At 53.0% G+C, this 13,688-nt stretch overlaps 7 protein-coding genes across 7 annotated transcripts; 5 read left to right on the forward strand and 2 right to left on the reverse strand.

Moving 5' to 3' along the window:
* Nucleotides 1–327: 327 nt before the first annotated feature.
* Nucleotides 328–1,165, forward strand: A1O5_01113 (uncharacterized protein; the record flags this gene model as incomplete). Its single annotated transcript, XM_007741732.1, has 2 exons — nt 328–400; nt 450–1,165. 2 exons carry the CDS (start codon nt 328–330, stop codon nt 1,163–1,165), a joined length of 789 nt encoding a protein of 262 aa, XP_007739922.1.
* Nucleotides 1,166–1,796: 631 nt separating this feature from the next.
* On the forward strand, nt 1,797–2,922 carry A1O5_01114 (alcohol dehydrogenase; the record flags this gene model as incomplete). The annotated part of the gene is made up of 3 exons (XM_007741733.1): nt 1,797–1,859; nt 1,917–1,942; nt 2,118–2,922. 3 exons carry the CDS (start codon nt 1,797–1,799, stop codon nt 2,920–2,922), a joined length of 894 nt encoding a protein of 297 aa, XP_007739923.1.
* A 938-nt stretch (nt 2,923–3,860) lies between these two features.
* A1O5_01115 (uncharacterized protein) lies at nt 3,861–4,469 on the forward strand (the record flags this gene model as incomplete). The annotated part of the gene is made up of 2 exons (XM_007741734.1): nt 3,861–4,296; nt 4,360–4,469. The coding sequence occupies 2 exons, from the start codon at nt 3,861–3,863 to the stop codon at nt 4,467–4,469; spliced, it is 546 nt and encodes a 181-aa protein (XP_007739924.1).
* A 1,569-nt stretch (nt 4,470–6,038) lies between these two features.
* Nucleotides 6,039–7,460, forward strand: A1O5_01116 (uncharacterized protein; the record flags this gene model as incomplete). The annotated part of the gene is made up of 1 exon (XM_007741735.1): nt 6,039–7,460. One exon carries the CDS (start codon nt 6,039–6,041, stop codon nt 7,458–7,460), a length of 1,422 nt encoding a protein of 473 aa, XP_007739925.1.
* Nucleotides 7,461–7,904: 444 nt separating this feature from the next.
* A1O5_01117 (uncharacterized protein) lies at nt 7,905–9,074 on the forward strand (the record flags this gene model as incomplete). The annotated part of the gene is made up of 1 exon (XM_007741736.1): nt 7,905–9,074. One exon carries the CDS (start codon nt 7,905–7,907, stop codon nt 9,072–9,074), a length of 1,170 nt encoding a protein of 389 aa, XP_007739926.1.
* A 376-nt stretch (nt 9,075–9,450) lies between these two features.
* On the reverse strand, nt 9,451–10,602 carry A1O5_01118 (uncharacterized protein; the record flags this gene model as incomplete). Its single annotated transcript, XM_007741737.1, has 1 exon — nt 9,451–10,602. One exon carries the CDS (start codon nt 10,600–10,602, stop codon nt 9,451–9,453), a length of 1,152 nt encoding a protein of 383 aa, XP_007739927.1.
* Nucleotides 10,603–11,445: 843 nt separating this feature from the next.
* On the reverse strand, nt 11,446–12,892 carry A1O5_01119 (uncharacterized protein; the record flags this gene model as incomplete). Its single annotated transcript, XM_007741738.1, has 8 exons — nt 11,446–11,501; nt 11,564–11,733; nt 11,787–11,818; nt 11,871–11,911; nt 11,962–12,030; nt 12,086–12,113; nt 12,174–12,430; nt 12,493–12,892. The coding sequence occupies 8 exons, from the start codon at nt 12,890–12,892 to the stop codon at nt 11,446–11,448; spliced, it is 1,053 nt and encodes a 350-aa protein (XP_007739928.1).
* Between the last annotated feature and the right edge of the window lie 796 nt (nt 12,893–13,688).

Consider the following 13,688-nt stretch of genomic DNA (forward strand, 5'->3'; position numbering starts at 1 on the left):
TTACTGGGTAGAGCAACCAAAGTGCACAGACTTTCCAGGCCGCTGGGGGCCCGCAAGCCCGGAAAGTCAGGTACACGTTGCAAATGGGCACGCGCGCTCCTCACAAGCTCCTGCAAGCGTGTTCATCGTCATCGGGCCAGAGTCCTTCGCTGTTCATCCTCCATCTTTTGTCACCAGACTTCGTTGTTCCTCTCACCAACACTATTCTTCTGAGTTGATTGTGTCAGTCTGTCACAGAGTCGACCAAATTTACTGTTCACTCGAAGGAATAATACGGTCCACCATCTCTCGAGTCAGACTCCGACATACCCACCCGCCCTATTTCCCATGCCCAACCCAACACCAGTCCCTGCACTTCCATGGAACTACATTGCAAAGTTGGTCTGTATAGGAGATTCCGGTGAGCAGCCCTGGATCTCTTAGTAACAATGCCTCTAACCGACCGCAAGGAACGGGCAAGTCCAGCTTGACTATCCGATTATGTGAAGGGAGATTCTCTGCCTCACATGATGTCACTATCGGCGTCGAGTTTGGGAGCCGAATAGTCCCTGTCGGTCCTCCTGCGAATGCATCTTTGGGCATCGGAACGCCAAATGGAGGAGTCAGTCATGCCAATCCGCAACCGCAGAAGAAGATGAAGCTTTCGTTATGGGACACTGCGGGCCAAGAGACATACAAAAGTATAACGAGGAGTTATTTCCGTGGCGCATCTGGGGCGTTACTAGTATTCGACATCACGAGAAGAAGCAGCTTTGAGTCGGTCACTCAATGGCTCAACGACCTTCGTCAGATTGCTGAGGAGGGTATCGTCGTCATTTTGGTGGGCAACAAGCTCGACCTGGCCGAACAGAGCACGGACGCGGAGGGCGGCACCAAGCGAGCCGTGAGCAAAGAAGAGGCGGAAGACTGGTGTCGCAGAGAAAACGTGGTCAAGTATGTCGAGACAAGTGCTAAGAGCGGCGAGGGAGTCGAGAAAGCGTTCCTCGAGGTGGCAGAAAGAATATATCAGAATATCGAAGCCGGCAAATATGACCTCAACGACAGAAGAAGCGGAGTCAAAGGGTACGGGGCCGGGACTGGTCGAGCTGAAGGCAAGGCTCCTAAGACTGTCAACCTGACCATGAACGACGCCGTCAAAAGTGGGCAGGGCAGAGGCTGCTGCTGAAACCATCTTGGTTACCCGACGCTTTTGTCGTCCGCCCAGGTGTCCACCGATCCAGGAGGTCCGACACCAGACAGGATAATGGTTGGGCCTAAGTGGAATATCCAGAGACGTCTGTTGTCGTCTGGCTTATGAGACTCGAAGCCTTATATTGTTGGTAAGTGATGCGAGGCCTGCTGGACTGGGTTCACGATTCGCCTTCCTATTCCGTCCCAGATACAGTTCTGACGGCGCTAAGTGAGGATTCTAACCGAACTACGAGGCATCAGGCATCGCGCGGAGTCGAGTCGGGCACGTCATCGACCATTGGGATTATAGCATCATACCATTCGAGGTTTGCTGAGAGCAAGCTTTGGCCAGGTTCTACCCCACCAGCCGCAACCGGTAAAAGTCCACGAACTGGTCGGCCTTTGAGCCGGTGAGATACCTTCGAAGGCATCACTCGCCCTCTTCGTACCCAGAGACGCTTCTTTTGTCAGAGCGCTTCAACGTCCATCTTTTCCGTGTATATATGATCCGCTTTTCATCACCCGCGGCCTCCATATCTCGCTTTCATCGACTTGGCAACCACCAGACCAAAAGTTTTCTGTGCACACGGGTCAATCATAGGCATTTCACAACCTTTCTTCCTGCAATGGCTAAATTAGACATCAACATCCCTAACATGGAGCTGCCAGATGGCAATAAGATACCGATGGTATGTTCAAATTACCTCTCTCTTGAGGAGTATTCCTGACAGAAGACTGCTTTCCAGATCGGATATGGTCTGGGCACTGCATGGTGAGTTCTCTGCAGTGCTTTCCCTGGTCCATCGAATGTGTTCATTTTCCAACCGAGGTTATGTCCCTGAGTATTTATTGCTTCGATAAAGTAATGACATCTTGTCAAGGAGGGAGAAAAACCACGCCTCATTGCAAGTCTCCCAATAACCACTAACCGTGTCATAAATCTGCAGGTACAAACAAAGTGCAGATGCTCCGAAGGATCAGGCGACGATTGATGCCACCAAGACGGCCATCAAGGTCGGCTATAGACATATTGACGGAGCCGAAGTGTACAACACAGAGGTGGAACTGGGCGAGGCGGTCAAGGAGAGCAAAGTGCCCCGCGATCAGCTCTTTATCACAACCAAAGTCATCACGCATATCGACGACATCCCAGGTGCCATTGATCGAAGCCTGAAGAAAATGGGTCTTGACTACGTTGACTTGTACCTCATCCATGCCCCCTTCTTCGCCAAAGGAGACGACAAACTGCTTCAGCAAAAGTGGGCGGATATGGAACAGGTTGCAGCTTCGGGAAAGGCCAAAAGCATCGGGGTCAGCAACTTCCTCCAACCTCACCTGGATGCCATTCTTCAGACATGCAAAGTTCGACCGGCCATCAATCAGATTGAATTCCATCCTTACCTGCAACACGGAGACCTCCTCGCTTATCACAAGAGTAAAGATATTCGTGTCGCGGCCTATGCCCCGCTTACACCCGTCACAAAGGCAAAGGGAGGCCCAATTGATGGGTTGCTTGAATCACTGGCAAAGAAGTATGCCGTTAACCCAGGGGAGATACTGTTGAGGTGGTGCATTGATCAGAATGTATTGCCAATCACGACCAGCTCGAAGGAACAACGAATGAGTGACATGTTGCGAGTCTTCACCTTTGAACTGATTCCCAAGGAGGTCGAAGAGATTCGGGTTGAGGGAAACAAGAAGCATTTTAGGGCATTCTGGGGCCACATTTTTGATGCGAACGACCGGTCATGAAGTAGCCCGCCGGACAGGCTTACCTGCTCGCTTGGGAGGGGTGGTAAGGGTACCTTGGGGATCGTCAGGCTGAGCGTGGCTGCATACTCGTTAAGTCGATCATGATGTACTGTACCTCGTGCTTGGTACAAGTAGATAGCTGCCATGGAGCTGCTGTGCTCTCCCTCTTTCACACTGAGCTGGTCGTTTCTGTGTCAGCCGTGCGATGGGGCACGGATGGGGTGAGTTTACAAATGACCATTACATGTAGAACATGGTCTGCAGCTAAGCAGAGCTGCGGTTAAGCATGTCTTGATCATCTCGATCCGACTCGTTCACGAAGCCGACATCCGAATGGTGCGAACGACGGGTAGTACTTGTACAAGTACTTGTAGTCACAGGTATGTAACCCACATTTCCTCATTTCTGGGCCAGACAAATGGCCGGCTCGACGGCAGAGAGGGAGCTTGCTCGCGCTGTCCTCCCATCACACGATTCACCATCACCATCACCGTCATCACCATCATCGTCATCCATCGCCACTCCTCCACATTGCAGGTACATGCCAATGTCATCCGTTATCCGCCCTCGCCGCCTATTCTGTGTCACACCGTGCCTTCCTACTTGCTAGGAAATCCCTCGGCGAGTACCTGCCGCATGATCGCCCTTGGGAAGGAAAGCTCTCTCCCTAGCAACTTCCGTGTACTAGTCAGGTACAAGTGAACGACAAAAGAACGAGGTAACTACAAGTGCGGTACATGGGAAGGCGCCTCCCACCCAAATCCTCACATTTAAATTCCTCGCTCTCACTGCTCCCAAGTCAACCCTTTTCCATCTCTTCAGGTTACATATTCTGTTTACACAGCCTCCCTCTCTTACCAGCAGTTCATTCATTCCACCAAGGTGTACCATTACATACTGCAAACCCACGCTCGTGCAAATCCGTCCGATCCAGCACCATGCAGTTCTCCATCCTGCTCACCCTTCTCTCCATCTTCACCCTCGCTCCAGCATCACCTCTTCAGACAAGACAGACCATCGACCCACCTGCCAGATACTACCTTCAAACCAAAGTGGTCAATGGCGGTCACCTGGACTTTGGGACCAACAAGACCAACTTGTGGCTCTACTCATACCACACCGGTGCCGGACTTGGTGATGCCGCCCTCTCGACTAACAAGTCATGGGCATGGGAGGGCTACTTGAACGGTTCCCAGCAGCTCATGACCTACGCTGGCAATCAAGCTGGCCCTTGGCCGCTGTACATCGGCTATGGCCCCTATCAGCAATGGAACTTGGTGGGAATCAGCATCGCCGGCATCAGCAACCTCGCTAGTGGATTTTTCTTCAACTCGTCCGGGCTTCAATTCAACGAGAGCACCGGCGGCTGGTTGGGTAGGCCCTCCATCTGCACTGATCAAACCATCTGGATCTGATATAAACTAATTGGATTTGCAGCCTGCGACTGGTGGCATGGTGTACCCCAACTTTTCCAGATTAATGGCTATACCTACGGGAGAATTCCGAACTCGTGCTCCAAAGTTCAACTCCGGCCAGTGGCAGTCTGATATTATGTGGCACCCGGTCTTCCCTCAATGGTCTAGGAAAAGCTGAAGGCTAGCACGGGACCGCCTGTTTGTGTGGCGTTGTTCAAGTATTGCATGGCGCTGGTCTGCATTCATTCATTCAAAAGCGTCATCAGGATTGTGCATTGAGGAAGGGATAATTATCTGTATCACCAGCCAATCATAATACCTCTTATTTTCTCTCTCGTATATCTCATGCTTGTCTCAATTTCGGCCTCTAGACTGTCCTGCTTAAGCCTTTCCTGCGAGTCTATGCCTGATGGATTGCAGACTGACCATTGTGCCCCTCAGATGTCCAAGCTGCAGCCGACAACCTAAGCACGTTGCCAGGTAAAGCGAGCAACTCTCCGCACACCACGATTCAGGTCACATATCCAGACGGTCCAGCCGAATGGGCACATTCCCTTTGCAGTCAATGCTCGGTTAACAGGATGCTTGTCCATTCGATCTGACCTAGATAGTCTTGCAATGGCGCTGGGTACACCAAGCCAACCGTTGAATTCCCACCATCCAGATATGCTGGCCCTTACGTAACTTGCATACACCAAGAACTGACGGACGAAGGCCGGACAGCGGCCTGCTTTGTGACGAGCTTGCTAGTTCTTGCCTGCTTACATGATAGCCTTCCTCCTCCCTTTCGTGTGGGACTCATTCGCCAACTTCCAAATTCGGTCAGGAATCCCTTGCTAAGGGCTGGTTGCTGCGAGTGGCTCGTCTAGCACAATCATGGTGGTGTTGTGCGCGTTGGTGGTTCGTCGAAGGTGGAAATACCTATTGCAGTTTCAGGAATGGACAACCGTTCAACGATGCTGAACGGATCACTTATGCTGGTCTGGGATTTCCGGTTCTATCCCGCGGGAAGAGTGCGTCCCTACGATGGCCACGCTCGCGCAGAGGTAAGAAGTCTTATTAGGTTGCGTCTCGAGCCGCTCGACGAATATCGCCCCTCATCCACCCCCTATTCCTGCTGGTGCGACAAGTCCAATATGGTTGCGAACAACTCTCAGGTGCAACAGCCACCCGCCTACACGGGTGATCTCTTATGGATCAATCACGATCAGAAAAGCAGGAAGGCTTTGCCACACAGGAAGAGAGTCTTCGGCCACGTCCAGCGAAACTATCGCAAATGGAAAAGGAAACATGATAACAATCAGTTGCAGGCGTCCATCCGGTTGCCGGGTACAACGTGAGTTGCTCTTGGTGAACGAGTTTTGGCACTCTCTCCAGAGATGCTTACGACGAACTGTCTTCAGCATTGATTCCCAAAGCCACCATCGCGTTGCTGGCGATCAGGTACAAGGAGAGCCGGACGCGAGCGTTGCTTCTGACGCAGCTGATGCAACTGCTTCTTCCGATATTCCCAGTCCGCTGACACTTATTCGTCAAGGCAACTCTGACCCTTTCTCTTGTTTCTCCTTCTCCATCACGCCGCGCGTCAACGAGGTCATCACCTTCATCCGAGACATTCAGCTGCCTACGCTCTACTACTCGCCTTACTTCCGCGAAGCAGCCCGCTTCCCTTCGACTCGTTCGGATGTCACGAAGTCACCCATGGGCTGGATCTCGACCCCAGCGGCAGTCCAATCCTGGAAACACATCGTCCAAGGACTGCATGATCAATGCACCGCACTCGCTTGTCTAAGCACATACTTGGCCATGATGGTTGCTTGCGGTATCAAAGACAGTGGTTACATGAAGTACAGCCTGGAACTAAGAAACACCAGCTCTAAAATGCTCAGGCAGAGCATACTCCGAAGTGATCCTACCCACCGAAGTCGGCTCGCCCAGATCACCCTTCTTCAACAAGTCTTCTGGCACTTCTACGCTGAAGCCTCGGCGAGAAATCTCGATGCTGCACTTATACATGGACGAATGCTGAGGAAATTGATGCACGAGGATCCGGAGGCTGTAACTCCGCACTTCTTCATGTTGGCAATGTTTGTCGACATTCATCTAAGCTCGACGCACCGCGGGAAACCGATATTTGAATACGAGACGTTTGGACCAAATATATATCAGGCGATGTGGACCGGAGTCGATCCATATGTCTACCTGCTCGTGGGGAAGGAGACCATCCCAGATGCAACAGATGCCGCAGTTACAAGCACACTTTTAGATTTCTCGGTGTCGACGGAGCCTCTTCGAAGCCTCTTCATCCGTCGACGACAGGCCATCGCACTGGAAAAATTGATTGCCCAAGCGGAGAATCCCGGCACCAATACCACGGCGATATTCTTCTGGGTTGCATCCCATGCGTATATCGACGAGGGATTCTTCACGAATTTCTATTGTGATAAGGTCAAGGGTACTTCGATCACTTTGAGTGAGGCTCTCTCCGAGCCCAATGCCGCTTCCATTTTGCAGGGACCAGGTCTCGCGTGCCAATCCGAATGTAGTCGCCTGACAGAAGCCGCAATGGCGATGGCGGCACTCTACCTTATGCGCGTGCTTGGACTCTTTGACATGTGGATTAATGGGCAGAACTTCTATGACCCCGCAGCATCGCGCGAGACGCTTCTTTACGATGCCCTTAACGCCGCGTTTCGAGTGGGCAGTCCCCAGGAGCTGGAGGCTTACGCAAATGCGCATCTATGGTGCCTGTTTGTGGGAGCGATAGCAGAGTGGCAGAGTGTTCTCAATGGCAACGTTGGCAGGAGAGGAGGAGGCCAGAAATCAAGGGGCATGCTCACAGCGAAGGCACAGCTGAGTTTGCAAAGAATCGATAGCGGATTCGACGAGAACCTGTCTCACAAGAGCCGAAGTGGGTTCCATATCGGCGCAGAAGATGAAGATGCGTCGCGCATGTTGTTCAACACCCTCTTTGCGAGACAAGCGAGCATGATGGGCCTCATAAGTTGGGAGCAAATGGTTCCGATCTTGGGGATGTTCGCGTACGGCGACACGTTGCAACCGCATGGCAGCCGGTGGTTCTGGAGAAGTATGGGGGCGCATTTGGATGATTCGAAAGGATAGTTCAGCTCACAGGTAAGGGGGTAATGTGCTTGTGAGTAGCAGGGCTCCTACTGGAGCGGCTACATAGCCGTGAATTTCATAATCATAATACTCTTACCGAGGCCGAATGCTTCGGGGAGTAGGCGGCGAGCTCGGCGACCCTGATATTCAGCCTTGTGCGGGGCGGAGGGGCACCATGATTGGCTGACTGTGGGGATGATGACAAACTCGGCTCCTGTATATTCAACCCTCAGCATCACCACCATGTCCAACATGTGCCATTGCTGACAGTCGGGCTTTACTGAGGACTTGATAGTGCTGCTAAACAAAATACATCCTTTCCTTGAGTCTCTGCGGAATCCCCCGTCGGTGCTTCTGATGCTCCGCGCGCTACAGACAAAAGCCCACATTTCACCCGCCCACATATCCAACCTGAGTAGTCAACCCGCCACACGCACCATCAGAATGGACTCCTCCCTCCATCCTCTGCAAGGACTCTACAAGCCCAACAACCTCAAGGCACTCTACTATGGCCCGGATGTGGTGAAGAAGCACATCCTATCGGCGCTGCCCACAGAGTCATCCAAGGCCTTCATCATCACAGGCAATTCGCTCGCCAACAAGACTCCGCTTATCAAATCTCTCGAGGAGCTTCTGACCGAGAAACACCATGCGGGCACATTCAGCAACATCAAAGAGCACGCCCCCATTGCACAGCTCGACGAGGCCACCGCCATCGTGAAACAGGACAGCACAATCGACACCATCATTTCCGTTGGCGGCGGCTCCCCGATCGACAGCGCCAAAGCCATCTCTTACCGCGTACACGAGACGTCCCAGAAGTGGCTTTTGCACATCACCATCCCGACGACGCTGTCAGCGGCCGAGTGCACCGCCATTGCGGGATATACGCAAGCAGACGGCACAAAGACCGGGATCAACCATCCAAACACGTACCCGGCGTATATCTTTTATGATCCGAAATTCGTCATCTATACCCCTCCACACCTGATGTTGTCTACGGGCCTTCGAGCGATGGACCACGCCGTCGAAAGCCAGTATCACCCGGCCACGACGTGGATCCCCTGCCGAATGGTCGCGCTGAATGCCATTACCGAACTATTCCGCCTGTTGCCGAAGTACAAGGCGGACCCGAAGGACGAGGATTTGATCACCGGCCTGCTTCTCGCCGCCTATGCGAGCCTAGGATTCGTCGGCCAGAGCCTCAAAGGCGGGCTAGGGCTGTCGCACTCCCTGGGGTACGCATTGGGCTCCCCCTACGGCATCCCGCATGGGATCACGTCGTGCTTGACGCTCGGCCACGTCGTCAAGCTCAAGGCGCGCCAGAGCGCCGAGAACGCGGAGAACATTGCGGCTATCTTACCTTACATCGGGGGAGAGAAGAGGTCGGGAGACAACGTCAAGGACAGCGATCTCGTCGGAGACAGGATCTTGGCGCTGGTGCAGGACCTAGGCCTGAAGACCAACCTGACGGAAAAGGGCGTGGGCAAGGATCAAGTGGACATTATCTGCGCGAGGGCCACGGGCGGCTTGATACCCCAGCAAAAGGAAAAGAGCGCGCAGGGTGAAGAGCTGCTTAAGTCCATCAGAAGCCTGGTTGAGGGGCTTTGGTAGATAGATGCGAGGCCCCAAGACCTTATCCTCCCCTTTGCTTTGCTACCTTTGTTACCATGTCGTCTCGACAAGTAAAAATATACAAAGTCCAAAAGCCCGCCGGCCATCCAAGTGTGATTACGATTGCGAATGCGATTGCGATTGCTGCCCCGAGACCCATCCGTATTAAATAAGCATCCGGTTAATTAATTAGATCCTGCTGAATTGAGAGTACGTCGTAGCAGTTGCCGGAAGCGAAGCACGCAAGCCGAAGGATAAGCGAAGCATAAGCGAAGAATGAAGCACCACCAAATAAGCCCTCGATCTTCCTCCGAGCCAACAATCCAGCTCTGCCTTGCCTTCCCTTCTAACCCCCCGCTGTCTTGCAACACCATTGCTAATACGAAGTACTAGTAGCATTGATCGTGGCCGTTGGCCATCCCAGCGGCGAGGCAGTCTCCCAGCCCACGCTGTGCAAAGAAGGAAGGGAGGTGTCAATGCTGCTGCAGCTGCTGCTCGCAGCGGCGGTGATGCACGTAGATCCAGACACCCTGGAGCTGAGCTCCGAGTACACTAGCGCTGGATTCGAGGAGCGAGGACTCTGCGCCGTCGGGGACCCTTGGCCTTGGGCTTGTCCCTGCCCGGCAGGAACCGCGTAGGGCCCGATGCCAGGTGCAGGAAACACCGGGGTGCCGTCGTGCTCGTCGAAGGAGAACTTCTGTGTGCGGATGGTGCGCACGGTCCATCCTTCCATGTAATCGTGCATGCCGTGGTATACGATCCAGTTCTCGGATCCGTCGGGGCTGGTGGTGAAACTGGCATGGCCGACGCCGTAGACTCCCTCGGCGGGATTTTGCGCAAAGACGCAGCCGGCGGTGTGCTTTGTCCAGCTTGCCGGGTCCATCGGGTTCGTGCCTGTTAGCTCCAGCATGCCGAGGCAGTAGTTCCTGTTGTCGCTGCGGGCGGCGCTGTAGATGATGAACATTTGGCCCGTGGCCGGGTTAATTAGCTGCTGGGGCCCTTCGTTGGATGACAGCCGCTGGTTGATCGTGCGGTTGTACGGCGTCTTTTCCCACGGCTGGTCGGGGCGCGAGATGACGGCGCGAGATGATAGCGGACTCGAGACCGTCCACGGGTCCGACATGCGCGAGATGCACAACATCGACGGCCACGACGTGTATGACCCCTCCCAGCACGAATACACGTGGTACAAATGTCCCCCCGTCGCCGGGTGCACAAAATACGTCCCGTCGATCGCGAACTGGTTGTACGTATCCAGCTCGGCGCGCATGTTGTAGTTGCTCGTCCACGGATCGTCCGTCGACGACGCCAGCACGAACATCCGGTGGTTCACCGCCGGGCAGCTGAAGTCGCAGTACATGTCCTGCTCCGGCGAAGGGGTGTCCGCGTCCACGTCCGCCGTGAAGATGATGTACCACGCCCCGTCCAGGAAGTGCAGCTCCGGTGCCCACAGGTCGTAGCTGTACGACGTGTTCTTTGGTGGTGTGAAGACTGGCTTCACCTCGGCGTTGTTCCAGTCTCTGGCCATGCCAAAATCCAAATCAAATTAGTTCGGATGAGGGAGTGAAGACAGCAAGACGGCGAAGACGGTGTGCTCTTGGACTTACGTCAGGATACTACTCCGGAGAATGGTGATATTGTCGTTGGTCGTGTATGTCATGTAATAGTAGTTTTCGGACCGAATGACCCATCTAAAAACAACAGAGATGAGGTCTTAAGTTAGTCCACTTGCTGCCTCCTGTGATCCTGAGACAGGTTCAACGCACGGATCTGCTCCCACGGCGCTGAGGATTGGATTTATGTACGTCGCGCCATTTGCGGTCGAGTCAGTGGTTGCTGTTTGTCCCAGACAGAGATTGGACGAAATATTAACTGCAAGGAGAAAGACAGATGCTAGAAACAGCATTTTTGTAATAACGGCAATGCTGCACTGGGGCCAAGAGCCCTTAACAGAGCAAGAGGAATTGGAACAAGCGACAAGGCGAAGGAAGACAAGCTCAAGGAAGGTGGATAGGTTTCATACAACCTCGCACGCTATGGGCCACCTACTGTTTTTGATTTGAGAAGTTGTGCACCTGGGTCACTAATGGGTGGCAGTTGTGCCCGCATTGAGGTGACATCCAAAACCTCGTGGTGGAGCATATTCCTGGTTTGGCCGGGATGCAAGATCCTGGTGTGAGTGCGGAGTAGTAGCAGTTGTTGATCAGCATATGCACGGAGATCATTACCATGATTATCATCATGCACTGACCTCACCGTGCATGTCGATGGCGAGGCCGTGATCATGCGTGGGTATATAGAACTTTTGGTGCCATTTTTGAGGAGACGGCGACAGACTCATCCGGTCGCCATTAGCCAGGCTATATATATTTCACAGAGACGCTCGAAGTTTGTCGTCGATAGGTTTGACCTCGACCAACAACTTGCCTGGGTTTCGTTAGCCCATAAATACTCTGTACAGAACAACTCCAAGGAAAGAAAAGGCTCACCTGTGTTGACCCCTTGGTACAAATCTCTCAGTGCGTTCTCTGCCTGGTCCAAGCCACCCTTGACGATGGTCTCTTTCCTCTTAATCTTGCCCTCGGAAAGCCACTGCGCCAACTCCCTCAGAGCTCGTGGATATTCCTTTGCATAGTCGAAGACAATGAACCCTTCCATGCTGCAGCGTTGTTCAGTCCGGATACCCGAAAGCGAAAAACTTGCATGCCTTACCGTATGCGCATCGAAACGATCATGAGATAGTTCTGGGCATCGTTTGTTAACAGGGGCTTGTTCTCAACGAGTCGAAACACTAACCTTTGGTCCTTGGGGTTTAGAGGAATTGTACTGGCTAATACCTGTTTGACAATCAGTAAATCTCACTTGCAGGAATCACTGGGTTGCATACCTCCACACATGACAAACCGAGCGTGTTTTTTTGCTCTCGAGAGCGCCATATCAAGGATCTCACCTCCAACTGAGAAAAGCGAGATGAGTAGATGTCAACCACCTGTTACATGAGTATGACTTACCGTTGTCAAAGTAAACATCGATCAGATCCTGGTTCAGGTAAGCATACTCCGATTTCTCACACCGTATCAAGCTTCACTGGGAAAGTACCTTCGTGGCAGCCCTGAACTTCTTGAAGAAGTCCCTGTCTTTGTAGTTCAAGGCATCATCAAAGCCCAACTCCTCTTTTAGCCATCGGCACTTGTCCTCACTACCAGCAATGCCCAAGACAGTTGCACCCTTGAGTTTGGCGATCTGACCGACAACACTGCCCGTTGCACCTGCAGCGCCCGAGACAACGACAAAGTCTCCCGCTTTGACCTTGCCGACGTCAATGATGCCGAAATAGGCTGTCAATCCAGTCATTCCTGGAAGACCCTAGTGTTAGCCAAGCTCCATACCGCAGAAGTCTTCTCGACTGATTTCGTACCGAGCACACTCAACCCATCGGTCAGCTTTCCACCTCTAGGGACAACCACCCTCTGCAACTCGTTGCCTCTGCAAATCTTGTATTCGGTCCATCCCGCCGTGGCCGTTGCAAAACTCCCAACGGGGAACTGGGGGTTCTTGCTAGCCTCGACTGTCCCGATACAACCGCCTCGCATGACTTCCCCAATCTTCACGGGTGGAATATATGATCTGGTATCGTTGAGCCAGCCGCGCATCGCCGGGTCGATGCTGAGATAGTTGGTCTCGAACAGGACCTCTCCATCCTTGAGATCGGCGGCGGAAGGAGTCGGGTTGTTGGTGACGAGTCTGAATGTCTCACCTGGGACAATGTTGTCTTTCGGTCGTTTGGCGAGAACCACCGTCTTGTACGTTGGAGCCATCTTCCCTCAATCTCATACGGTGGTGACCAGCTTTGTGATGATGGTAGAGTGGGATGTTTCGGCTTGAGAAAGCTGGGACGGACGTGATTGATAGAGGTTCTTCTAATAAATTAGTTTTTGACAATGGCAAGCTCGGGCAGATGAGATGTCATGGATGTTGTTTAGTCATTACTCCGTCTTGAGGCACCACAGGGATGCTTGAGCTGGTCCAAAGGGTGAAAATACCTCGGTTCGACAACGGTGAAGCACACGAAGCTAGTCGCAGCTATATACGGAAGAGCATGTCCACGATAGACGATGCTGAAGATCCAACAAGCCAAGCAGTTCAGTTTCAGGTTTCTGTCGTTTCAGTTCCGCTGACAATATCTCGAATATGACCGCCCTAGTTGCAGGGATCCAGATCTTACAAACCTGGATCACCAGCCAGCCCATGGCAGTGGATAAGTCCACCCTCTCCTTTGCGCCCGTCGAGACATGAACCTGACCCACGAAACTGTCGGACACCGAAAACCATGGCCCTGGTCGAGCAAGTGACAGCTGCTACTCGCCGGTCTGCTCGCACAAGACGAGAATAAGGCTCCAGTAGCTTGACGACAGCTATCGCTACGCTGCGTGTCCGCAGCCTTGTGCGTCTGGAGTTTTTATGGTAAATTCGCAACTCCTTGCGAGAAAAACGAGGTCAGCACGATCATCCGGTCTGCTTGTCTGTTTCCCGAGTAAGTGATTGCTTCCAGCCAGAATTTGGCCGTGATATGGTACGCCGTACTTTCCAAAGCACTGTACCAACACGAACAAC

This window comes from Cladophialophora psammophila (genome assembly GCF_000585535.1).
Source record: "Cladophialophora psammophila CBS 110553 chromosome Unknown aczJe-supercont1.1, whole genome shotgun sequence".
Lineage (NCBI taxonomy): Eukaryota > Fungi > Ascomycota > Eurotiomycetes > Chaetothyriales > Herpotrichiellaceae > Cladophialophora > Cladophialophora psammophila.